At 43.9% G+C, this 24,024-nt stretch overlaps 6 protein-coding genes across 10 annotated transcripts; 5 read left to right on the plus strand and 1 right to left on the minus strand.

The window, feature by feature from the left end:
* LOC116935256 (unconventional prefoldin RPB5 interactor) lies at positions 1 to 2,236 on the plus strand. The gene is made up of 5 exons (XM_032942603.2): positions 1 to 145; positions 279 to 528; positions 638 to 781; positions 914 to 1,070; positions 1,152 to 2,236. Exons 1-5 carry the CDS (start codon positions 35 to 37, stop codon positions 1,909 to 1,911), a joined length of 1,422 nt encoding a protein of 473 aa, XP_032798494.2. The 5' UTR covers positions 1 to 34; the 3' UTR covers positions 1,912 to 2,236.
* Positions 2,061 to 18,726, minus strand: LOC116935113 (C-Maf-inducing protein). 3 transcript variants are annotated; one of them, XM_045173679.1, is made up of 15 exons: positions 18,582 to 18,726; positions 8,276 to 9,583; positions 7,965 to 8,216; positions 6,326 to 6,376; positions 6,166 to 6,237; positions 5,982 to 6,077; positions 5,458 to 5,697; positions 5,262 to 5,365; positions 4,816 to 5,169; positions 4,631 to 4,723; positions 4,402 to 4,558; positions 4,014 to 4,322; positions 3,751 to 3,948; positions 3,559 to 3,664; positions 2,061 to 3,454 (listed from the first exon to the last, which is right to left on the minus strand). In XM_045173679.1, the coding sequence occupies exons 2-15, from the start codon at positions 9,527 to 9,529 to the stop codon at positions 3,330 to 3,332; spliced, it is 3,411 nt and encodes a 1,136-aa protein (XP_045029614.1). In that variant the 5' UTR covers positions 9,530 to 9,583; positions 18,582 to 18,726; the 3' UTR covers positions 2,061 to 3,329. The 3 variants fall into 3 exon arrangements, with proteins under 3 accessions (XP_045029614.1, XP_032798379.2, XP_045029617.1); XM_032942488.2 differs by lacking the exon at positions 18,582 to 18,726 and adding an exon at positions 11,179 to 11,813; XM_045173682.1 differs by lacking the exon at positions 18,582 to 18,726 and having other exon boundaries at positions 8,276 to 8,402; positions 8,620 to 8,748.
* On the plus strand, positions 15,444 to 16,568 carry LOC116935285 (regulator of G-protein signaling 8). Its single transcript, XM_032942625.2, has 3 exons — positions 15,444 to 15,717; positions 15,959 to 16,131; positions 16,223 to 16,568. The coding sequence occupies exons 1-3, from the start codon at positions 15,630 to 15,632 to the stop codon at positions 16,433 to 16,435; spliced, it is 474 nt and encodes a 157-aa protein (XP_032798516.1). The 5' UTR covers positions 15,444 to 15,629; the 3' UTR covers positions 16,436 to 16,568.
* On the plus strand, positions 17,191 to 17,916 carry LOC116935329. The gene is made up of 2 exons (XM_032942653.2): positions 17,191 to 17,341; positions 17,415 to 17,916. Exons 1-2 carry the CDS (start codon positions 17,327 to 17,329, stop codon positions 17,751 to 17,753), a joined length of 354 nt encoding a protein of 117 aa, XP_032798544.2. The 5' UTR covers positions 17,191 to 17,326; the 3' UTR covers positions 17,754 to 17,916.
* Positions 18,727 to 18,921: 195 nt separating the features above from the next.
* LOC116935225 (nucleolar protein 9) lies at positions 18,922 to 21,339 on the plus strand. Its single transcript, XM_032942578.2, has 7 exons — positions 18,922 to 19,250; positions 19,320 to 19,516; positions 19,590 to 19,932; positions 19,999 to 20,315; positions 20,383 to 20,511; positions 20,578 to 21,175; positions 21,236 to 21,339. Exons 1-7 carry the CDS (start codon positions 19,058 to 19,060, stop codon positions 21,286 to 21,288), a joined length of 1,830 nt encoding a protein of 609 aa, XP_032798469.2. The 5' UTR covers positions 18,922 to 19,057; the 3' UTR covers positions 21,289 to 21,339.
* Positions 21,340 to 21,658: 319 nt separating this feature from the next.
* On the plus strand, positions 21,659 to 23,993 carry LOC116935152 (calcium permeable stress-gated cation channel 1). 3 transcript variants are annotated; one of them, XM_032942528.2, is made up of 2 exons: positions 21,659 to 22,349; positions 22,407 to 23,993. In XM_032942528.2, exons 1-2 carry the CDS (start codon positions 21,670 to 21,672, stop codon positions 23,902 to 23,904), a joined length of 2,178 nt encoding a protein of 725 aa, XP_032798419.2. In that variant the 5' UTR covers positions 21,659 to 21,669; the 3' UTR covers positions 23,905 to 23,993. The 3 variants fall into 3 exon arrangements, with proteins under 3 accessions (XP_032798419.2, XP_032798413.2, XP_032798407.2); XM_032942522.2 differs by having other exon boundaries at positions 21,659 to 21,808; positions 21,866 to 23,993; XM_032942516.2 differs by having other exon boundaries at positions 21,659 to 23,993.
* The last annotated feature ends 31 nt before the right edge of the window (positions 23,994 to 24,024 follow it).

A 24,024-nucleotide genomic window follows, 5' to 3' on the forward strand; every position in this document is an offset into this window, starting at 1 on the left:
CGTGCAGAGATACAGGCAATAACACAAGCAAACAATGGCGACCGTCGACACGTGTGACGTTGGTTTACAGCAACACAACCTCATTTCACCAGTCACATCCGTGAACAGTAATCCCCTCGCCAAATTGCTTCAACACCAAACCAAAGTGAGTATCCTTAGGTGACGACATCCCCGTTCGCCGTCTTTACGGATGTCGTACACATTCAAGTGTGTTGTTGACGATTGCTGACTAAGTGCCTCACTCTTCGATCTCAATTGTTTTCGTTGCTTGCATCTAGGAAACGGAAATTGTTAAGGAAAAGGTGAAGCAATTGACAAAATTCAAGGAGGATTATGAAGCTCTTAAAGCCAGACTGGAGACGCTGCCTGACAAAGTCTCACACGAAGTCATGGTGCCTTTTGGAAAGTTGGCTTTCATACCTGGGAGAGTCAGACACACCAACGAGATACTTTGCCTGCTGGGTGACAATTGGTTTGTTGAGAGATCTGCCAAGCAAGCTGCTCAGATGGTGGAACGGAGGATAAAAGGTGACAACAACATAATCCACACCACACTCCCCAGGCCATTTGCCCTCTATTTAAGGAATCCCCAGAGTCCTAATCTAATTAAACCAGCTGCTCATTACTTTGAACTTAGGATGCGATGAAACTCTCAAAAAGTTTCATGGGGAGTTGAAATTGATGGACGGCTGGTGTGATCAGACAAAGAAACTCAGACAGGAACTTGACCTCAATCAAGGAGTCAACATTGTGGAGACGGAAGAGGATGAAGGATGGAGAGGTATAATTTGCTTATTGCTGTTGTGGTTGTCTAGACGTGGCTTGCTGCTGGTCACCCACATGGCAAACACACACACACGCAACTCTTTGATGTTGTTTTGTTTCCTTCTTTTTCCCTGATGAATCCGCGCAGAGGAGCACCGCATCAAAGTCAGGGAATACAAGCAGAAAATGGCTTTGCTGAAACAGCAGTCTGCAGAAGAATCTCATGAAAGATCAGAAGAAGAAGAATTATGGCGAAGGCTAGACGAGCTGGAGCTAGAAGAGGAGCTGCAGCACGAGTTGGACTTGTACGATTTTCTTTAGCCCGATTACTCGGATTTGTAATGAGGCGATCATCGAATGTTGCATTCTTTTGACTTTGTATCAAGGTTAGGTGTTGGAGATGGCAGTTACGAGTTGGAAGAGGAGGATGAAGAGGTGAGCGAAGCAGTGAAAGAGGAGCAAGAAGAAGAAAGTAAAAAGAAGAGCGTCAGATGGTCAGAGACTCCCGACTCTGTCAAACAGTTTCGCAGAGACGAACTAATCCTTCCACGGTCGTCTGGTACCACAACCGCCCAAGAAGAAGAGGACGACGACGACAGCCAAGGCACGTTGAAAATCACCTTTAAACATTCGCCTGCATCGTCATCGTCAGCTGGTTCGAACAAGTCCAAATTAGCTTCGTTTATTCCCGTTTCGTCTTCGGTTGGTGCCAATAGTGGCGATCCATCATCGTCGTCGTCACTAGTATCGAGCCCGTCTGAACTCTTTCGCAAGTATAGAAACAGTCAAACAACGACAGACTCTAGTGTTGGCGAGTCGACTGGTGCAGGCCAAAGCGAACCCAAATCGATATTGAAAGTGAAAAAATCGACGACGCCGGTGATTGAGATTGTGCAGCAGCAGCAGCAGCAGCGGAAGGAAGAGGAGGAGAAGCGGCGAGGGCCAGACGGTGGCTCAACTGCAGATCCAGATCGGTCCAGTCTTTTACAACAACAACAAACACCGGCCGTTGGTGATGAGGTCAAGGAGAGAAGAGAAACAGCTTCCTCTTTGGTTGCAACAGCAGAAGGAGAAGACGAAGAATCTGTCAACACCCACCGACCCGTCAGTCGCTTCAGGGCCGCCCGGATGAACAAGAAACTCTAAAAAGAAACATAAAAATAAAAAATCTTTCCCCTCTCTACTTCAGAAAAACAAAATAATAATCACAATCTCGGCCTGCCATCTAACGGACCTTGGATAATGACGGATGCCTCTTGCATAGTCCACTTTTCTCTCTTGTGTGTGTTTTTGTGTGTGTGTGTGTGTGTGTGTGTGTGTGTACGTTTTGCTATGGCATGAAAAATGGACGAAAGAAAATGTTTGGAAATTGTGTTTGTTTTGTTGTACCAAATTGTATTGAGTGCCGAAATGAATCGGTACAGCAACGCAAAATCAACCAAAATAGACTCACTCTTTTTCACATTGCAAATTTCCAAAGGAAAACCCTAGAATCTTTTTCCTATTTCTATGACCTTCATTTCGAATCAGAAAAATAGAGATAAGAAATTTTTTGAAATCGCATTTTTTTTTTTTTAAGTTAAATACGTTAAATACGTAACTGGTTGGATGTTGGATGAGGACTGGATGGTTGACTTGTCAAAAGGAGAGTAGAAGTAAAAGGTGGGGATTAAAAACAAAATTTAAGCTCTTTTTTTTTTTCTTGAAATGTGATCGAGAAGAAGATGACGAGGGAAAACAAGGTCGATTACAAGTCGTCATTTAAAGAAGGGTAAAACAAAATTGAATCAGCTAAAAAGGCTGTACGCGACGATGCCCATCACTGAGGGCTTACACTTTGGGGACGATCAATAAACGGCAGGAAGCAAACACAGGAAATGTTTCCCTTTTTACAAATCACCGTTCGACAAATCAGATACAGAATAGAATATGAATGCATCAATAGAACAGTATACATAGTTTCTGATGTCGTCGGGTGGGTCCTTGTTGCATATGTACACACACACACACACACGATATTGATAGTATATACTATATATATTTGATAAATAAAGCAACTGTAGGTGCACATGTACCAAAGAGTTGGTTACCGTGATGTTGTGGTTGCGAGAAAATGGATCCCAATAGCAGAGCAAAATTAGATAAATGAGGAAGTTGAATGAGCTAGTTCTTTTTCATATGTAGCAACAAACGGGACTAGCAGCTTCTTTTTCTTCTCGTCACACACAAGTTCATCAAGTTCATTCTTCACAAGAAGAAGAACTCCCCCCACCACCCCACCTCAACAAATAAAATAAATAAATAAACTCTGAATTCATTTCATTGGCGGAATTTTCTTAACGGAATTGATCAGCCAGTTGTAGAAAATTGGCTGGCGCTTGACGTGTCGAATGGTAGCGAGTGCAGAAAAAGAGATTGGCGCTTCGATTCGGATTGAGGGTAGACGACGACGTCTGTAATTGTGGCCGGATGCAGAAAAATGAATGGGCATTCGAGGGAGTTGGAGTGTCGCTGGTGTGGCCAGCTGCTTCTCCTGACTGTTGATGATCCCCCGGCCCGTCTTGTCACCAAGCGTCCGTGTAACGCACGTCGCATTCTTGAAGCGACGGCAATTTCTGCTTTAATTTCTCGAATGTCGACACTGATAACGTCGTGCTATTCAAATTCAGCTTGCGCAAACTCTTCATACCTTTTTTCGTAAGAGAGTCAAACAGTTGGTTGTTTTTCATTCAAAGTGGGTCAAGTGAAAATGGCATTTTTTGTTTTTTGTTTTATGGTTTTGAATGAACTTACTGGCGAGGCAAGCGAGGCCTTTGTCGGTGACGGGAGTCTCGCACAAGTTGAGCACCTGCAATTTATGGAGGTGTTCGCTTATCAGCTGCAAACCAGGGTCGCCAAACTAAAAAAATACGCGCAGTTCGAAACGACAGTGAACACCAGACAGTTACGTACAGATGTGCGATTGATTGGAGACGACGCAAGTACCTGAGTAGACCAGAGATTGAGGTAGCGCAGAGAGGGCAGTTTAATGAGATGCTGGGCGCAGGCACTCGTCACCTGAGTGAAGGCCAAACTCAGACATTCAAGGTTGCCCAGTGAACCGCAATTGAGTAGCAATTTCGACAGATCATCGTCCGTCGATCGATTGGGCAATGTCAATTTTTTAGGTCCGCCCTTTTGTTGCTGTCGATGCAAAATTGATGTTAGAAAACATTGAAAAGGTGATCGACAGCAGTTGCGAACAGTACCAATTCTTTCAGGTGAAGTTGACGATCGCACAGTTCGAAATAGAGTCGACGACCCGATTCGGTGCTTTGCAACGTTGTGGCTATTTGCAGCGGAAGCGAATCGCGTTCTTCCGCACTCGTGTTCGTTCCGCATTGTGAATTCTCCTGGCCGGCATTGACTTCCAACAGATTCCATTCGAGCATGAGGCAAAGCGTTTCCTGCGCCGACGAATGATCTCGTAAGGCCAACAGTTGGCAAGCGCCCACCAATTTCGTCATGGAAGCTAAAAACGCTTTGCGACGACAGCAACAGTCGAGCAGCGTCTTCAGCTATTGTCATTCGTACGTGATTATTTTTGAATGAAACTGGACCAATTATGACCCAAAACAAATGAATAATAATAATTACAATAGACGCCCAAAGAGATCCGTCGTCGCAACAGGCAGCCGATGACGGGCAAATGACGTGGAACCAGCCTTCTTTTCCTTCGCGGATGCCCAGCACGCACTGATGGACGGCGCAACGAGGATCGTTTCCAATGGCTCCAACGACAACACCCATCCCCCTGGTAATAAACGATTCGAATATGAAATTTAGTCCAATCGCCTCTGTTTGCATATGAAATGTGGCAGCCAACTTGATAAAGACGTCGTCAACGAGCGCTTCGTCAGGGAACGGGACAGGTTGCAACAGCTGGGCCAAACCGGGACGCCAATCCTCAAATTCGCAACTAAATTATGTTTGAAAAATACAAACAAAAGAACCCATTCGTTAATCGCCATCACTTTCGGCTATAAACAAAACTTTAAGAGCGAAACTAACGCAGTTTTGATGATGGTCAGATAACATTGCATGTCCCAAATGTTATTGTTGCTATTGTTGTTGTTGTTGTTGTTATTGTTGTTGTGGCAATTGTTGTTGGATTTGTGGGGTCGCTGAGTCTCATCTTGACTGACTGGACGATCTTCGACGGCCATTGGTTCAACAATTGGTGCAGTCGTCAATTTATCTTCGTTGTGATCAACAGGATGATTGGCTTGGATGTTAACCCAGTCGGACGGATGACGTTGTCGTCGACGTCGGTACTCGTAAATGCTGAAAACAGCAGCCAAACAAACGGCCACTAAATTGGGCAGGACACGTGGATGTGGACAAGCACTTCCTTCACCGTGAGCGCTGCCAAAATGTTGAACAAAACAAACATCCATAAAGCATTAAATAATATATGTTTTTTTAAATCAATAAAACCAGAAAGAAATGAAACGCACCTTTGAACAAAGTCACGGACGGCCTGTGGCCCGTCGTTGTGGGCGTAAAGGACCCGGATGTAGTCGTGAACGAAGCGTCGCATAAACGGATTTTTCCCAAAATCCTATTTTTTTCAATAAAAAAAACAAACATGAAACGAAATCGAATAAAAAAACCAGTAATGAAAAGAAAGAGAAAAAAACTGAGGCAACTGACGACGTTGTGTTTGAGGATGCGATGAACGACGGAGGTAAAGAGACCGCGAACGAGAGAAGATCGCGGATGGAGTCGACAGTGTCGGCTGAAGGCGGTGCACATTTCGCGCGACGGAGGTTGTCGTTCCAGTAGAGGTGACAACGTCAACAACAGATCCTCTAAAACCGTTTGAGAATAATAGCAGCCGCCAGGCATGCCGATTGAAATACGATTTTGCTGATGATGTTGCGATTTCTCTTCCTACGTTCAGCGCGGCCAGTCACGAAAGAAACGAAACAAAACGAAATGATGTTAGTCGTCTCGTTGTTTTCTTAATGGCATTTGAAAGAGAGAGAAAGAGAGCGAGATCTTTTTGAAGGTTATACGCCGGCAATTGACGTCATCCGGCGAGATAAAAAAAAGAAATCTAGGAAGATGATGACGAAGGAGCAGCCAAAAAGGCCAAGTTCTTTGGTTTTTTTGTTGTTGTTGTGTTCTTTGGGTTGTGTTGTGTTTTGTTGAAATATTTGGGAGGCAACACTTACGCTGACGGTGGAGAGCAAAGACGAAATGACTTGGAATGGCGCCTGAGCGATGCAATGGTCCTGTAATGGCGTCGATGTCGCCAATTCCACCATGCTCTAAGTGACGTGTCACATAGAATTTGATTCATTTATGTCCACTCATCATCATCATCATCATCATCCAGTTTTTGTTAGCCTAAATTACCTTGACTTCTTTCAGCAAAACTTCCTGTCTGGTTGTCCGCCTCGTTATTTGGTGGTACCGAAATAGATTTTTCTGCATATTAGACACACGTGATGGGTCACAAATGAAGGAAGGATGAGCACCTCATGTAAGAATAATAGTCTACTGATACCGTACGTACCTTCCAAATAATGGAGTGATACCACTGATCTCGCACGTACGCGTTGTTGGCCTGCAAAAGAAAACCAATAGGCGTTGAGCGTTCGAGTTGTACTCAATAATAAACCTAGACCCATTACATCGATCCGTTTCTATTTTTACTTTCTACCGGAAATCGATATCATTCATCAACTGCTTTATGCATTTCCGTCAGCGATAACAACGTTTAAAAAATCACTGCGTGCTGCAGTACGAAATGCCCGTTACGAACGATCGTCGTGCCACTAGACGGTATGTGCATTGTAAATCAGATCCGACATAGAAGTGGAGGGAATTGTGCAGCGAACGGCAACCCATCGTTAAAAATAAAATCAAATCAATGGCTAAAAAGAATAAAAATTGACATTTGCTATCAAGAGAACAACTTTGAGCTCTGACGTCAAAGGTGGCTGCTGTGACGTCGCACCAGCCAGCCACCATTACATGTGTTGTACGTATAGTACATATTAGACATTTTTTTTTAAAATATACATATAGTAGGGCGTACAAACTGACGCCCTCTTTTTCCTTCTTTATACACACACACGACGCACCAACGCCGTTGCTCTCGTCCTTCCTTTCCTTGTTGTGTTACCGGTTCGTTTCGTTTGTTGGTTGTTTGGCACCTAACTCAAAACTCCGTCATCATCACGCGTGCACACACACACAGACACACACGACAAACACAAACACAGCCGTAGCAAAAAAAAAATAAAATAAAATAAAAATATACGCAGTTCTCTAGTCTTGTGTATCGTGTTTGTTCATATCCGGCTCGCAAAGTATTACGCGATCAACGTGTGAATACAAATGAATCTCCATTTTTTTTTTTATTTTAAAGAAAAAAGCGCAATCCAGACGAGTTTACGCGTAGAGACTATTGCACTGGCTACTGATAAACGCAAAATTTCTTATCGCTACGTCTTCACTCTAATCTGTAGGCTGATGCCGTTTGATTATTCAACGGCATTACCCTGTAATTTACAGGGCCGGCGATGCAGTTTTACCCGAGCGATTTCAGAAAGGGTTTTTTTGAAAAGCTGCTGTCGATGAATTTCCAGGTGAGTGCAATTGATCGGTAGCCCCAAACATGGAGGCTGCCGGGCCAACTTGCTACTCGAAATAAATCCAACAACTATTTAAGAGTTACTAAGAATAAACCTCTTTCATTTTGTTTTGTTTTTTTAGAATGGATGTTTTGGCTCTCGGGGCCAAAGCGCATTGCCAGAGCGCTGCAACAACTCAATTAAAAAGATGAAAGAGGCTTTTTGAAAAGCAGCCCAGAAACGTTGGGTGAAACAGACGCCCACATCGTCGCTCACACGGAAACTTGCGGATTTGATTAAAAGATCGGCTTTTTGCGCACTGTCTTTTTTTAAATAAAAAAAAGGGGCGATTCATATTTGCGTGCGTGCTTACGTAAGAGGCGTAATGGTCTCTGACGGCTATAAATAGAGGCAACGATCGTGCTTCTATTTTTAGACGGTTTCGTATTGGCCAATTGTCGACCCATCATTTCAGCCAACTGCCAATCGAACTGTAGTCGATCATCATCTGCTGCTGCGCAGGTGGACGAAGAAGGTGGAGGTGGAGGAAGAAACGGATTTGGCGAGTCCATTTACCTGCAGAAGAAGACATCCTTCGGGCAAAACGATGCGGATCAAACAATGTTGCGGCCAATAATGGCTGGGCGGAGTGGCAAAGGAAGAGCCAACTGCTGCCGCTCCCATCACTTCCATCGATCCGGGATCGGAATAACTGCGATCCCACAAGTAAGCGGATGAAGTCAACGAAGAAGAAGAAGAAGAAGACACGACCAGACTGATGTCCTTCATCGAAGAATAAGGCGTCGATTCTTCCATGAAACCCGACGGCTGTTGAGCCAAACAATCAAAATTCTTTTCAATTGAATTTCTTTTCCATCAAAAATTACCGTTTTCGAAGAGATTTGGGCGTCGTTGAGGTACAGGTGATGCGTCTCCCAACGTCGCAAGAATTTCGAGCTCAAAATCTTGCCGATGACTGTGCCCGAATGAGTGACGCGGCACAACTGGATGTCGCCTTCCGACAACAGTTTCAGGAAGCGCCGTTGGATCACAGGCGGAGGGGGCGACAAACAAGACGACGCGTTGACCAGCACCTCGCCGTCACTGGACGCCTCCGAGTCGGCATCGCGTTTAGCCATGGCGGCATCGCTGCACGTCGACCGAGTCGCCGTTGGATCCTCGTCTTGCACTGCCATTGACGCGACGACCGGATCGTTGAAACCGCACGACGATTTCGAATTTCTCAACGGATTGTTTCGTCGCGTCTCTTGCTGACGTCCGACTGCGCGTTGCGAACGAGGCAAGTGCGGAGTGGTCGGTGCCGATCTGCAAACGTCCAGTCGCCGCCCGTCCACGACTGATGTCGGTGGCTGCTGATAAACGGCAAGGCGCGCACTCGACTCGTCGGTCGTTTCATCGTCCATCATGACAGTGGCAACGTCAACACTCGTTGCGCAAGTTGCGTCATGGCCAGTCGACGACGACGAAACAGTTTCCGGATAGCGGCGATGATTGAATGGACGCGTCAACACTAGCGCCGATCGACTGTAGCGGTGATTGAATAATGAAGACGTTGTCGACGACGAGCGACGAGCTGACGAATGCAGCGAGTTCAAACTACTACTGGCCGCTGTGAGGGCACGATCGCGTCTGATAAACGCATCGTGAACGGCCGGTATCTGTTGCTTCACCGCCGCTAGGGCCGTCCTGTCACTGATAAACGCCTGGCCAGAATGTACGTCATTGATGATTCTCGGCTGCGGCTCGTCCTTCGCCATCGTCACCTGCTCTTTGCCAGCACCGCCGCTAGAGAGCAAATCCTTCCGGCGACGCCTACCGCTGCGATTGGCCGTGCTGCTGCTGCTATCGCCATGGCCGCCTCTCTCTCCGTGACTCGACAGACGTCGTTCCAGAGCCGACGCTGCCGACGCGCAGGCTGAAGGCGAATACAAATCGGGCAGCGTTTGACTTCGTCGTTTCATCGTCGACGTCGGTTGGTTCAGCCAAATCGACTGTTGATTTAAAATGCATTCCTTGGCCGCAGAAGCCGGCGACGACATGATGTTGGACGTTGAATCAGACGTCGATGCGGGCGTCAGCAGCAATCGGGTGGCGCTCATCAATAGATCGCAGCACTTCATGTCACGGGCCGGGCTTATAGCTTCAAGTTGGCCAGATCTGTTATCCCTCCAATTCTGCGCAAACGAAATTGAGAAATGATGAAAATTAAACCACCAAAACGAAAGGAACGTTTCGAATCAACAATTTTGAAGACGTACACATACATACATACACACACACACATACACACAAAAAAAGGAAATCGTGGCTGTTCCGTAAACTACACCCGTCCAGTAGATATTGGGCAATATCCTGGACGGGTGTTGTAGTTTTTTTTCAGTTTTCGGGTCGGATTCGAATGACGACATTTCCCGTTCTTGAAATAGTCTTACGAGGCGTTTGAACAGAAAATGGAAAGAAGAAGAAAAGAGAAAAAGGAGAAGAGGAGGCACGAGTCCGGTTTGAAAAATAAAACAAACAAAAAATTAAGTCAACTGGATGAGCATTAGACATGTCAGTGAGCTGGGCAAAACCATAAAATGAGGCAAGAAAAAAATGAACAAATCATTTGTGCGCGCAGCCAACGTTGGGAAAGACAAACGGTGAAACGGAACAGCGTGGCGGATGGGTTCATCAGTCAGTAGCTGGAAGCGAAAAAGGGGAGTTCCCTTATTGATTGCGTACATCTAGGGAGATACCCCGTTTCTGGCCCGGCTCATCTTCCCCCACGTTGAACAAGAGAAACGAAGAAATGTGACGTCTTCGAGACTCGTTTTCGACTGCGTTGAGCCAATCGTCGGCACGTATAGTAGCTACGCGCACGAAAAATGAATACGGTTTTTACTGAATGAGGAAAGGCCAAAGTAAAAACAACATTCCTTCCACTCATTATTGGCGTCGGCTGCCAGCATTTATAACCGTGTAGCTGACAGTCGTAATTAGAAACGACAGCCATCTTGGCAGGCTAGACACAATTTATGGAGCCCTCTGAACAAATCGGTCCTCATTTGTTCCACAAAATTAAATATTTAAAAAAAAGCAGAAAAGCCCGATCTGACTGTTATAATCATAATAATAACCTAATGCAACTTCATAATAGCCTGTGTGGATAACCAAACAAAGAGAAAATCCAATAAAAAAATAAAAAGGGCTAAAGGAAAAAACTATATGACGTTGGTTGCTTGGTGGTGACGGTGTTCGGATTGTTCCGTCCCGTTTATTTTGCCAGACTCTCTCCGCCACACGAACAAAAGCAGATAGAAAAATAAAATAAAAAACACACACGAAATAATGCATACATGTCTGAATGAACAATGGGAAAGTCGGCCATCGCCTAACATTTCGATTCAAACTCTTCCTTCTTTCCGCCTCCCTATCGTGTCATTCCTTTCACATTTGTTGATGTTGATCCCTTTAAGATCAATCAACGTTAAATGAATCGCACTACACATCAACGATAGTAAACGAAGGATTTAAATATCCGTTCCAGCCCCCACTTTCATCCTTTCCCTGCCCCCGCTGCCAAAAAGCGGATCAATACTCTTGCCAGTCCGCCATGGGCAAACGGTGCGGCGGCGCAACCCTTTGCACGAAAAATAACGCTGACACTCGGTCGACAAGGAGGGGGGAAAAAGAGGGGCAATCGCAAATGACAAAACATATTTAAGGCAGGGCTAGCAAAAAACAAACAAAAAAGAAGCTGTCGGTGAAAACATTTTTGTTGTCTTACCTTGGCAGAAAAAAGTTCGAAATGGCGACATGATCAGCTTCACTCCCTCCCTCTTCCTTTTCGTTCGTTTTTTTTTTTTCTATAGTTTTGGTGGAAAAGAGGTAAGAAAGAAAGAAAAACCGTCAGCCTGCAACAACAGCTGTGCACGCACACGTACACGAGAGAAAACGGAACGATCGGCAGTGCAGAGCCACCGACCTAATTTTAGATCCGGGTTGTAAAAGCCGAACGTATAAACACAATAATCGTCACGGAATGTTTTTTCTGCAGCCAGTTGTTTTCGAAAAGAATTTTCTTTTTCTTTTTTGACAAAACGAGCAGTTTTTTTTTTTTAGGTTCTGAAAATTCAGTTTTTTTTTAAGGGTTTCCCACCATACGAGATGCGTGTTTTTTTTTAATAAATAATTTTGGTGGCTAATCTCTGACGTAAGTGCGAGTGGCACATAAACACAGACAATCTCTCGACACTCTAGTAATGAGAATAACAATAATAACTTTTAATGCCGCATCGAAAAAAGAAAAAGAAAACAAGAAAAAAAGGGCACACACGCACGATGCACACGAACTAACGGCGACGGACTAACCGACCGAACGCTTCGACGACTGGCGACTCAACTGACGAACTTTCCGACGAAAGGCTCAACAACAGGAGAAAGATTTTTTTTTTTTCCCTTTTTTTTTTCTCGGTTTGCTCGTTCGGGCTGGGAGGAGGTGTGGCAGAGGGAACTAGTGGCGTTCCCGACGGTCTGAAAGGAAAACAACTGCGTGACGTCATTGAGTCGCCATTGATGTGTCTATACTTGGTGTGCTCTCTACGCTTGACACACTCTATACTATAAATCTAGAGAACGTATCCATAAGAAACTAGCAGCTTAGCATTTACGAATCAAATAGATTTCATCAAATAAGGAGAAACTTTTTAACGATTGTCGCCCTTTGATGGCCCCACCCAAGCACCTACACTCGGCTTTGATGTATGCAAATTGCATCACGAAAGCTTTCATTTATTTTTCACCCCCTCCTTTTGTCTGTGTGTGCTGTGCGTCGAGACGACCAGACAATTTCGGTAAGGTTTCAAGGTTTACAAGATTGACGTTCGCGTTTCTCCGTGAAAGTAAATCACCAACTATAATTCAAAAGAAAAGAAAAAAAATTGATGTATTATTGCAAGTAAATCGATTCAATTATTGACGCCATTGTAAAACAAAAACAAAAAAACAGATGACACGCCTTTGGTATATTCATTATCCGTTTTATTTAATATTTCCTTATAAATGAGTTGTGCTGAATTCCTGCCTGTGTCTGACAATCAAAAAAGGAATAGACATTGATGTGTAGTCTCGTCTTATAAACCCTGTATAGTGCGTGTTCATTATGCATATTAGAAGCCGGTTGGACACAAGAAGACGGAAATCTAGATAACCTTGATTTGTCTATAATAGACTCCCTATATAGCAGACACGTACGCTTACTTTGCTTTCTATATGACTTGTCAAGCGGGAATTCTTCGTCTATTGGAAGCCGCGAGGGAAATGAAAGTCGTCTACCGTTCGTCATAATTAGACCAATATTCGTCCTAGTTGCACGAATGAAACCTGATCGCAAATTTCCCTGTTGGTAATCAGGAAACAGCACTCTACGTACTGTACACTTCCCCTCTCACATGTTAGTGTACCTACAAAAATCGACATCATGTTTGATGCCCATCAATAATGTCTCGTTCTCAATCGAATCCAACCCAATCAGCAAATTGTGTCTACTTTTGTTTTCAAATGCATATCTTCCACTCTGCACCAGCTCCATTGATCATTCATTTAACTCGCTCTATTTTGTTTTTTCGTTCCTTTGTTTCCGGCCGCTGGATAACGCGGATTCGTGGCGACGTGTGGCTCGATTTTCTTGCAGAATGTAGGCCATCACCAGTTTTCTCTCTTCTCTCCACCCATTTTTCTATTTAGCGTATAATAATGGCGCTAATCATGACGATGTGCTATGAGTGCGTCCCTCTTTTCAAGAGGAAGGATATAGCAAAGATAATATAAGGAGCGTTCGAGCGAAAAGAACAAAATGTCGAGGCCGTCGGTGTTGTTATGTACAGCACAGTAGTCTGCGTTGAAGGAATACCGAAAATTTGCACATCAGTCACTCGATCACGCGCTTTTTATCGTGCTGCCGGTGATGACGTTGCGCGCAATGAATTTCGGATCAGGTGTCGTTCATCAAGTGCCATCAACCTGGTTGATTCGATCTACATTCAGTAGTTATACGGTTTGTGTCAACAAAAGTCCTTGATCTCGACTTTGATTGTCAGCCAATTTATTTGGGTGCACGCCACGCTAATCAACACATTTCTAGAAATTAGAAAAAACCCACTCTCACGGCAATGGATATACAGAACGGGGGACTTTGCAGGCAGTTTTGCATATTTGTAGAGGTAATACTGTAGAAAAACCAGCTGTATATTTAAAAAACAGAAAAAAAAATGATGGTGACTGCATCCGACCGTAACTGTATAGACCAAAAGTGGGCCAGGGACAAGACGAGAATTTGGTAACACGAATTCGGTGACCCTTACGTTGCACGCGTAGCTACCGCTGCCTTGCGTGCTGTCTGTACACTTGTACTACACTGGCCTCACGCAATAGTACATGCGCATACGTAAATAGGAAGCCAAAAAAGAATGTCTTGTACACAGCAGTGCATAATTCAATAAGTTTCCACAAATTTCAAAGATTTATTCAATCAAATTTTCAATTGCCCGCACACTGCCTAAAAATTAGTCAACATTGCAATCGTTAGGTGGCTGCAGTATTGACTTTCACCGGGACAACGATTGATAAAAGAAATTCGTTGCGTAAACACTTGTGCTAGACTAGGCTATACTGTCCTAATACACGTCTATACAAGAACGTTACTAGTTCATACATCAGAAGCGCATCATTACACTAGCAATAATAAAATATGACTTATAAAAAGCAAAATGTTTTCGCAACATCTTTTTGACGTCCTACACAAGTGGCCGTCTAACAAAATGATGTAGCACATTCCTGCGTGACCGTGATCAATTCCAAGTGGAGCATACGCAATCTCTATTGATTTAAGATTTGCAGACGCGCTATTGATCGTGCTGCGATGATATCTATTAAAAGGCCAGCCAATCGGCAACGATTGTCCACGGCCCTGATGGACGGGGAATGTTGTTTATTCATGTCGTCGCACAATAGTTGAGACGATTGAAAAGAAGGGCATAACAAAAGTCTCGTATAAACTTGGGGCTCGTGACCGTGTTCGCGGAATTGCTAGGGAAATTATCGCAAAGTCATGAAATGGCCTTCACGCGGTACATCAAATGAGCTTTTCAAACACGATTTGCCGTCACAACCGGATGCGACGCATCATTGTGTACGACAATTTGACAACACATGAAGCATTTTTTTGAGCCCGTTGGGATATTTTTTACGTTTTTGTAATAGCCAATGATGAGCGAAAATGAAATTAGCGAGACCTCACATTTCGCTATTATCCCCGCGTTAACTATGTTTTATACTCGGCCAGTCAGTTTGGACATTGTTTGTCATCTCGTCTAATAAACAACAGCACGTATGAAAATGTGTCATGCGGGGATTTCCTTGCCCTTTGCAGCTCGTTCCCTTACGTGCGACGATGACTTGCTTTTTTGCAACTTGTTAATTGAAAAAACAGCAAATAGTAGTACAGGAAAAATGTAATTGAACTCGACTGCCTTAAAGTGTGTCCTTGATGGCTTCCGTCTACGCTGCATTGCGGGTATACTGCACAACATCAAAGGCGAATGATTCATTGCGGATTAAGCTCATTCTTCACGTGCATCCTTTCTCCGTTTAATGCGGGATCGAGATGCAAGATCATCAGTGAATGTACTGGTCTCAACGTCGATCTACTTTAATTAACGTTACGTTGAACTTTAGATTCGATTATAGCGTTTACGGTTTTGCCGTAAATATTGAAAGGGAGAGGCTAAGAGGGAAAAATGTCTTGAACAAAAGTTATTTTGGCTTTTCAAAGAAATGTCTGTTAAATTCTGTCAGCAGGTGGCACACCTTTTACGAGCAAAACTTTAGCCGTGTAACGCTTTGACCACCACTGCAGCGTTCAAACATGCAAATCATCCAGGCTATTTTCAAGGCTGATGCCCGTGAGCGAAAAATAAGAAAAAAGGCTTCGGAAAGAGAAAGAAAGAACGGGATCTACTCTTTTTCAACGCTGAATGCCTTTCCAAATATATGCGGAGCTTTGGCTGTCTGCAGGTTTCGAAGCGACGATGCAGCTTTCAAACTCGCTTCTACCTGTGCTCCATTCACCCGTGCAAATCATTTGTCTTGTTTTTTTTCCTGCAATTTATTCAAAACGGCATCAACGCATTCGAAACCCGCATCCATCGTTTTAGATTGAGTGCATCTGGCAATCGAAACATGTTGGCATGGACGAGGATCACATCAGCTGGACCGGCAGACGCGCAGAAATGGGCAGAATCTTTTACTGCTCTTCTCTCGTCTAAACGTAAATTGACGATTTGCGGCCTCTTTTTTCACAGTTTTTATTACATAGTCTCGGAATATTTTTATCGTTGCGTTTCTTTATTTTTTACGTCTGAAATTGATGGCTAATGTTGCCGATATTGACCATTCTACTCTTATAGTTCAAAACGTTTTCCGTTACAAAACAAAACAAAAAAAAGTATGTTCAAATTGCGGCCTTGGGACATGTTACATCAAAGCTTTTTGTTGCGTACACATTGCAGATGGATCTTCTCTTTACCACAGTTTTTTGCGAGGCGAATTCAGCAACGAAAACCTCGAGTTCTGGCTGGCCGTTGAAGACTACAAACATTCAACGAAACCAAAAGACATGGCGGCTAAAGCCCAGCAAATCTACAAGGACTTTTTGACTGTCCAAGCCTCCAAGAAGCAACAAGTATAACCTCGTAGCCCGTTTTCGGAGGGCGTTTACGTTCAACGTTTACCATTTTTGTTCACTTCACCTTTTCTTAATGCATAACATTTAGGTCAATTTGGATGCCGAGACGAGAGCCATGACGCTGGCCAATGTCCAATCGGATAGTCCTGACCAACACGCATTCGATCAGGCTCAGAGGAAGATCCAGCACATGATGGAACGCGATTCTTACCAGCGTTTTCTCAAGTCCGACCTCTTTCTCCAAGTAGTCAATGCGAAAAACTGGAAAAGATTGCTCTCATTCTCTCCGTCTCTGCCTTAACTTCTCATTCCCTAGCCTTTTCACTTGTTGCTATTCAATCATTCGATCGTCTTCTGCGCTTAAAGTGATCCAATTCGTGTATGTATTTGTCCAATGTACCCTTACGGAAGGCACATAAACCACATTATCTCTACGGCCCAATAAATGTTTACAATTTCAATAAAACTAGTCAACTGGTCTAGTCGAAAGCAAATACAAAATGCGCAACAACTTTCTATAGATGAAATCATTTCATTGCTATAGGATCAATAGCACTTAAGATACCACCTGCGTGGCTTCGATGTGGATCTATCGGAGGATGAAATATACAAAACGAACGAATGGAATATACAAAACGAACGAATGGAATATAAAGAAACCGAGAGTAGAACCACTAAACAAAAAAACTTTAATCAGTAATCAAGTAAAATAAAAGAAAAGAAAAATGATGCCACCCAAGTATCAAGGGCCTTGCTGAAACAAAATCCCTGCCATCAAACGTAATTATGCATGAAACTTGACAGTACTTTTCGGCACAGAATTGATCGTCCTCTAGAACAAACTCTTTTAATGTGACAATGGCAATAAAGACAGTTAAATGTTCTTTTATTTCAAGGCCAATGCCATCACCTCTAGGAAGGGTGGGAATCTTTCGTCATCTTCCAATAGAACAACTCCCAATGTCACGTAACCTGCCGTGTGGCAAACAGCGCAAGTTAAAAACAAACAAACAAAACTGGTTAAACATGTTACATATTTATAGACGGGATGAGATACTGGGTGTGGTTGTTACTGAATTGAATAAAGCCTTAATGAGCGATTTCGGGGGGTATAAATTGAAGAAGCTAGACAGTACAAAGACTCACTTGAACGCCAAGAAACACAACAGCTCTCTCCTCTTCTACTCTCATCATGTACAAATCCATGGTATTCAATCTTTTAAAATAACTATAGCTGATAAGTTACTGATCTACGATTTCTAATTGCTGTAATGCCGTAGACTCTTTTGGTTTTGGTGGCTTTGGCTGCTTGTGTTGTGTCCATGGAGGCTCAGGACCAAGAAGCTGCTGAGCAATACTACAGCATTCACGGTGTTTACCCCAAATGGTACACCTATAGGACCCCTGGCTACACCGCAGTTCAAAGTTACCCCTACCTCGCCTACGCCGGCTATCCCTCCACCTACACCGCTTACCCAGCTGCCTACACTGCCGGAATCAAGAATGTAGTCTCTCCTTATTACGCAGCTTATCCCTATGGTTACAACTCCTATCCATATGCTGCTCCCTACATTCCTTACGTCGCTCCGGCCGCCCCAGCAGCCCCTGCCAAGGTATAATTTACATGCGTCATAAAACCGACAAGCACAATGATCAGAGCTGAGCTCAGGTGAAATGTTTGTCCCTTGACATCGTCCCTTATACCCCGATTTCAAACTTTACTGATGTTTTAGAATATTGGTGCTACACGAAAAAAGCGAAAAATAAATAGGTTTCAATATTTGGATTTCACCTAAACTTATAGGCTAGAGGTGTCCACAGCCATAAATGGTGGGAGTAAAAGACCCTGCTGATGATAGACTTAACAATACAACGCCCCATGAAAGAGAAAAGAAAACCGTCCAACAAATAGGCAAAATCGATTTTGACTTCAATGTCGTTTGCTCGTACGTGTTTCAATTTGCATGTAAAATAAGTCGAATCACTTTCGTGGCTAGTTGTTCAAAAACTACCACCTACATCACGTTTGAACCGTTCAGTGACTTGACGCGTAGACATTGACTTTTTAGAATCTGCAGAACAAAAATATTTCTAAAAATGTTTCCATAAATGCAAAGATCTTTGGGAGTTGACGTACTGATCAATGAACACGATCTGCAGATCAAGGGGTATGTTTTAAAAGATGTGATCCATTAAAGTGCAGGCAAAGTGACAGAAGACCTGCCCTTTTACTTAAAATTACACGCCTCTTTCAAAGTTACGACGTACAGTACAGGTTAGGTTCATATTTCCCCCAAGGGTTGAGAAACTAAAAGTAAAAAATATGAATAAAGTAAGAAAAAAAGAGAAAGAAACGGTGGTGAAGGATAGGTACGAAATCAGTATGCTTAACGTACCCTTCCCCATGTAGACTACGCAAAGGGTGGGCAACTGAACAAGTGTCCTACCTTTTTTCTCTCACGAATTTCCAAGAAGAAGGGCACGAAAGGACACCATTTTTAGTTCCCAGACTTGCTATCGTTCTACGTCTTTTCCACGTTTTCTACGTTAAGTTGTCAACTCTTTGGTCACTGCTTGGTTGGTTAAAAGTTGTAAATCTGCTTGAACACTCGTCTGTCGTGTACAAAGTTGTTGAAATATACTGTACGACCTCACCGTCACCGCAGCCAAGCACAAAGAAACTATTGATTGGAAAGTTCTTCACGTTGCACAAAACCAAATGATGAATGGTTCCACTGCCCTTGTTCTACGCTTCTCTTGATAAATGTCTAGACTAGAACAACAATCAACAAATGCCGAAATGGGATTTGCTGAATTTGCATTTTTCACGCGAGGTAGAAGAGGCTTCTTGATTTGGGTTACTTTTTGAAGCAGACGACAGGGAAAAGTCAAACAGCACTGCAGCAGCAGCTAAAATTCCAGCATGGCGTCCAGATATTCAAGAGGTGGTCGCGGAGGACGTGTAAAAAAAAAGCATTCTTTCCTTGTGAAGGCTCGAAAATACGGTCGGAAAGGATTGTACGGCAGAGGAAAAAATGTGGACGAGGAAACCTACAATTATTTCGTTCGTGTTATGGAACGGCTCAACGAAGAGTTTGAAGACGAAGAAGAAAAAGGTTTGTTGGGTTTTCGTGTTTATTATTATAATTTTTTTAAATGAACGAGCTAATGTTTTTCCAATGCAGATATGTTTGTCGTTAACGTGTTCGAGCAGACCGCAGGAAAAGAAATGGACCTGATTTGTAATCAAGTAGTGTCCAAAGTAATGGAGAAGCTTCTACCACTCGCCAAGAATGAAACTCTGGAGTTCTTTGCTGACTTGTTGCTGCAAAACATGAGAATCATCTGCACAGACCCTTATGCCAGCCATGTCTTGGAAAAAGTATGCAACACTTTCTTTTTAGCCACTTAAAATGGCCACTAGCTTTTAATCACCTCTGATTTCTTCTTCATAGGTCATGAGAATTTGTCTGGAGAAAATATCCAAAACAAATCCAGATGACGGCATGGATCAACATTCTGCTTTCTGTCTCAAATGGCTTTCTTCAGCCAGTCGCTATGCTTTCAACAATGTGGAGGAATTTATCTCAGACATCTATGCTAGCCATATACTACGAACATCATTGGAATGCCTCAGTGGCGTTGAACTGGACACGTTGCTGATGAAAAGCTACCGTTCCAGAAGACACATTGATCATACCGCATCTTCCGACGGGATTCCAAAATACGAGTCTGCTGAATTCGTCACTATGCTACGTGATTTCGGTGAACGGTTTGCTAGCTGGCCCCAACTGCATGGTAATCATTATAGCCAATTGCTCTTTTAATTTATTTTTGTAAAGAGAAAGTTCTACAATTGATTAGACATGGTGCGTTCCCAGGATTCCTCTGCTGTGATCCAAACGGTCTTGTTTTGCTTGAACAAGACTGCACCTGACCTTTGTAAGAAACTACTCGTCTTTCTCGTCAAAGACATTTTATCGGCTATTCAGCCGGATGACATGTTTTCCAGCTCGGCTGTCGTTCACACCCTAGAAGCCTGTGTGGCTGTTAGCGACGATGAAATCTTCCGGCAGCTTTACCAGACCCACTTTAAAGGCCGGCTGAAAGCATTGGCAGAGAATTTTGACCTAAAATTCTCGGTCGTGAAGTTACTGGAAGCCGTCAAAGATAAAGAAGTGGTATGATCGTTTTCAAGTTGATTGTACATTGAAGGGCTTTAGCTTGACGCATGTTCCTATCGTACAGTTTGCAGAAATATTTGAAGAATTGGCCCCAGCAATGGAAGACATATTCGCCGCTGGATGCGGTACTGTTGTCCTGGGTCTAGCAAACGCGTGCAAACGCCTATCGACTCTCCAAGCCAAGTTTTTGCAGGTAAATAGGGCTTATCATTTGCTCTGACACCGCAACGTAATACTAGTATTTCCTTTCTTCACATAGAGTTTGATGGAAACGTTCCACTGCTTCACACCTGAAATCCGCCAGATAAAAATTGTGCCATTGGTGTCTCGCCTCATCACTTACGAAGTGGCTGAGCAGCCGGCCGATGACCAACCTGCTTTCAAGTGCCACATCATTGGATCGCAGATTGTGCAGTCATTGCTGCACTTTGGCAAACCCATAAAAATCGTGCAAAGTCTGTTGGAGATGGACACGAGTCAGCTGAGAGACTTGTTGAATGACTCATTCGGTAGTCGGATCATGGACGCTTTCTTTAGCGCTGAATTTGTGGGTGAAAAGAGCCACGACAAACTCTTCCAAAAGTTGCAAGGATGCTTTTGTTCGTTAGCCTCATCCAAATTTGGTTCGCGGTCGTTAGATGCTATTTGGCAAGCTAGTTCAGTGAAAACGCGACAGTTGATTGGAGAAGAACTTTTACAGAAAGAGACGGCGCTGCAAGGCGATTTCTTTGGTCGCATCATTTTTGGAAAATACGCTCTGCCGCTTCTGAAGAAACAAAAGGGCGACTGGAAGACGATGCAAGATAAGGAGAGTAAAAAGAGGAAACTGTTTGCAGACATTGTCGATCCTATTATGGGTGAGCTTATGTGTAATACCACCAGTCTACGGATAGAATTTCATTAGTTTATTTGGATAGATGATGGCGAAACTTCCGATCGAGTCAAGAAAAAGAAGAAAACGAAATCTTAATTCAAATTATTATTCAACGGTTTTCTAATACAGCGTGGACAATTCATCTGAGAGGATGTCAAGTGTTACGTTTGTCATTCAGTTGGTTTAAGGTTACGCATCTTGTCTGTTGGTGCAGTCGAAAACGGCTCAGTCACTTATCAATTCAATCCCCTGAAAAGGGATTTGGTAAAATGAAAACTTTGTTTGAACAAGGTTTGCAATAATTTTTAAGTTTGCTTGAAACTTGTAGCGTGTTGACTAGCTGAAGGCGTAGTCGTGGAGCGAAGAGAATGCGACCTAATTGACATTCGCCAATAGGCTTAGGAAAACGTAGGTACGGGAACTGTCCGTATAATTGTCAAATCCCGACTTATTGGATCACACACACAGCAAAGGAGAATGAGTGTGAATACGAGACTCCTCAGCGATCCGTATTCAAGCTTAAATACTTCGCAATGCAACAACCAGGACGTTTACGACTTTAATTTCGTTCAAGTTACTTCTCACACCTGGTTCAACGAATTCCTCATCTGGGAAGGTGGCATTGCGTTCAACGTCGTTTACTGGTCTATTGTTTTACTCTTCTCCTTTGCAGTTATTCACTTCCTCCGTTGGAAATTTCGTTGGCGATTTCTAACCCGACGTTTCGACGGACAGGTTGAACCATGCACCACGCGTTCCAGCAGCTGGGGCCTATCCATCGACGAAGAGCTGGTCGGTAAAGATGGGGCAACATACCTGTGGTTCCAGGTTCGGCAAATGATTGCTTATACGTGGATACTGATCATCAGCATTGTTCTTATAGTCGTCCATCGTTATGGCGATAAGCAGGGACTTGTCAAAAACCTGAATTCAACGACGCTTTATAACATTGGGGTTAATGGGATCCACTGTGTGTTTTGCCTGGCGGTGCTGGTCATTTTGGATCGGGAGATGTACAAGCACGGACGACATCGCGGCATCAGGTCATTTGCTAGTCCCAGCATTCCGGACAGAGTTTGCAATCGCCGCTGGCTGATGATCGGTGGACTTCCGCTTAGCGTCACGGTCGATTCGCTGTTTGATTACTTGAAGAACAGGTTTGACTCGAAGGGAATCGGTCGCGAAAACATTCATTTCGTTTACGATCTCAACAGACTATGGCCGGTGAAAGAAAACTTGAAATGGTTGCGGGAAATCAAACGCACTTTGCTAACCACGGGACCTCAACAGATACAAAATCGCTTTTGGGAATGCTTTTCCACCAAGGAGGCAGCTGGAACGGATGAAAGGAGCCCAGGCAGCGATGACGCTTTGCAATTCTACAGTCAAATGGAAAAGACTCTTTTGGCCAAACGAGACGACATGATGAATAACTTGAAATTTGTCGGACTAGCCTTCATCGGTTTCGACTGTCCAACTGAAGCCAAGGCAACCAAAAGTGGTGTGAAACGACTGCAGCGATCTACTTGGTTTGGAAAGGAAAAGGAAGGAGGCGATCGAGAATTCCGGCCCTCCATGTGGACCATCGGATATGCCCCACCCGGCTCGCAAATCAATTGGCCCAAATTGCAGCAAAGGCGTCCTTTGTGGAAGAAACTAGCCATCTCTTTGGCAATGATGGTCATTTATTTTGGTTACATTGTCGTCATGGCCGCACCCGGATACATCGTGCAATCCTTCCAGTTGGTAGGACAAGGATCGGACGAAATTTCCTTGACTTGGCAATTGCTCATCTTACCAAGTCTGGCCTCTTTCTTCACCCGCAGACTGACTAACTTTGTAACCAAAATTGGCCAATACAGACACCAGACGACTCTGTCCAGCATCGAGTTGGGTAAGTTGCATTCCATTTGTCATTTATCAGCCGTTCTTTATTTAATCCGAATGATGGCCATGAAACCGCTTCCGTTGGTGTTTTCTGGCCAGTTTCACATCAGGGACATTCGCTGGAAATGCCTCTTTTTCCCAGAGCACGGCAGTTTCCTGAGCTGTGCCATCATTGTCAACACGGCCAGCGGAGTGCTGATGAATCACGCGAGACTAGAATTTCTCATCTCTTACCTGTTGAAGTGGATCACCTCCCAATCAGAAGCGGAACACGCGGTCTGGAGACAAAACTATCGTCTCTCCTTTGACTTTACCAGCAATTACGCTGAACTTACCACCAATTTCGGACTAACGATGCTCATCTTCATCATCTTTCCCGTTCTGGGCGTCATCTCGTGGATCTGCTCCATTGTTAGATTCTTGAGCGACAGGGCGGCCATGATGGACATGTACGCCGTCAGCCAAACAAGTCCCGAATTACACAGACAACCAGTCAATATGGCGTTGACTTTGGTCATCTTCTCTCCTTTAGTTTTGCTTGGTTATCGGATCATTCAGTTGGGTCCAAACACAGTCCGGCATTTGGTGGAGTCCACTTTCCTGGCGCCCCTTTGCGTCGCCATCTTGTACGCTTTGTATTTGATCCACGCATTCGTGCGATTTCATTGCCCAAAATTTGCGCTCTTGCGTCGATTGTTTGGTTGCATCGATGACGACGTCGACGACGAAGAATCGGACACGGTCGACTCTCCGAGTCTCATCCAACACGAATACGATCCGCTGGCTGAAAATCGTAAAGAAGAAACGTCGCACATGACCGTCTAGAAACCATTTCCTTTCGACTATTGAAACATTCAATTCTTGTTGTACCCTGATGTGCAAAATCAATAAACTCTCGATGTTTCACCGATGAATTTAGGTTTAGACTTTCATTTACCATGCCAT

This window comes from Daphnia magna, linkage group LG1 (assembly GCF_020631705.1).
Source record: "Daphnia magna isolate NIES linkage group LG1, ASM2063170v1.1, whole genome shotgun sequence".
NCBI classification, from domain to species: Eukaryota; Metazoa; Arthropoda; class Branchiopoda; order Diplostraca; family Daphniidae; genus Daphnia; species Daphnia magna.

What these genes read in the sequence shown, in the direction of transcription:
- LOC116935225 (XM_032942578.2), top strand. Translation starts at nt 19,058, where the DNA reads ATGGCGTCCAGATATTCAAGAGGTGGTCGCGGAGGACGTGTAAAAAAA. An exon ending in TAGCTGGCCCCAACTGCATG is followed by an intron (nt 19,933 to 19,998) that starts GTAATCATTATA and finishes ACAATTGATTAG; the next exon opens with ACATGGTGCGTTCCCAGGAT. An exon ending in CCGTCAAAGATAAAGAAGTG is followed by an intron (nt 20,316 to 20,382) that starts GTATGATCGTTT and finishes CCTATCGTACAG; the next exon opens with TTTGCAGAAATATTTGAAGA.
- LOC116935152 (XM_032942516.2), top strand. Translation starts at nt 21,670, where the DNA reads ATGAGTGTGAATACGAGACTCCTCAGCGATCCGTATTCAAGCTTAAAT.
- LOC116935256 (XM_032942603.2), top strand. Translation starts at nt 35, where the DNA reads ATGGCGACCGTCGACACGTGTGACGTTGGTTTACAGCAACACAACCTC. An exon ending in GGTGGAACGGAGGATAAAAG is followed by an intron (nt 529 to 637) that starts GTGACAACAACA and finishes CTTTGAACTTAG; the next exon opens with GATGCGATGAAACTCTCAAA. An exon ending in CTGCAGCACGAGTTGGACTT is followed by an intron (nt 1,071 to 1,151) that starts GTACGATTTTCT and finishes CTTTGTATCAAG; the next exon opens with GTTAGGTGTTGGAGATGGCA.
- LOC116935285 (XM_032942625.2), top strand. Translation starts at nt 15,630, where the DNA reads ATGTTGGCATGGACGAGGATCACATCAGCTGGACCGGCAGACGCGCAG. An exon ending in TGCTCTTCTCTCGTCTAAAC is followed by an intron (nt 15,718 to 15,958) that starts GTAAATTGACGA and finishes TACACATTGCAG; the next exon opens with ATGGATCTTCTCTTTACCAC. An exon ending in AAGCCTCCAAGAAGCAACAA is followed by an intron (nt 16,132 to 16,222) that starts GTATAACCTCGT and finishes CATAACATTTAG; the next exon opens with GTCAATTTGGATGCCGAGAC.
- LOC116935113 (XM_045173679.1), bottom strand. Translation starts at nt 9,529, where the DNA reads ATGAAGTGCTGCGATCTATTGATGAGCGCCACCCGATTGCTGCTGACG. An exon ending in GCATCCTCAAACACAACGTC is followed by an intron (nt 5,366 to 5,457) that starts GTCAGTTGCCTC and finishes TGAAAAAAATAG; the next exon opens with GATTTTGGGAAAAATCCGTT. An exon ending in GTTGACGACGTCTTTATCAA is followed by an intron (nt 4,559 to 4,630) that starts GTTGGCTGCCAC and finishes GTTTATTACCAG; the next exon opens with GGGGATGGGTGTTGTCGTTG.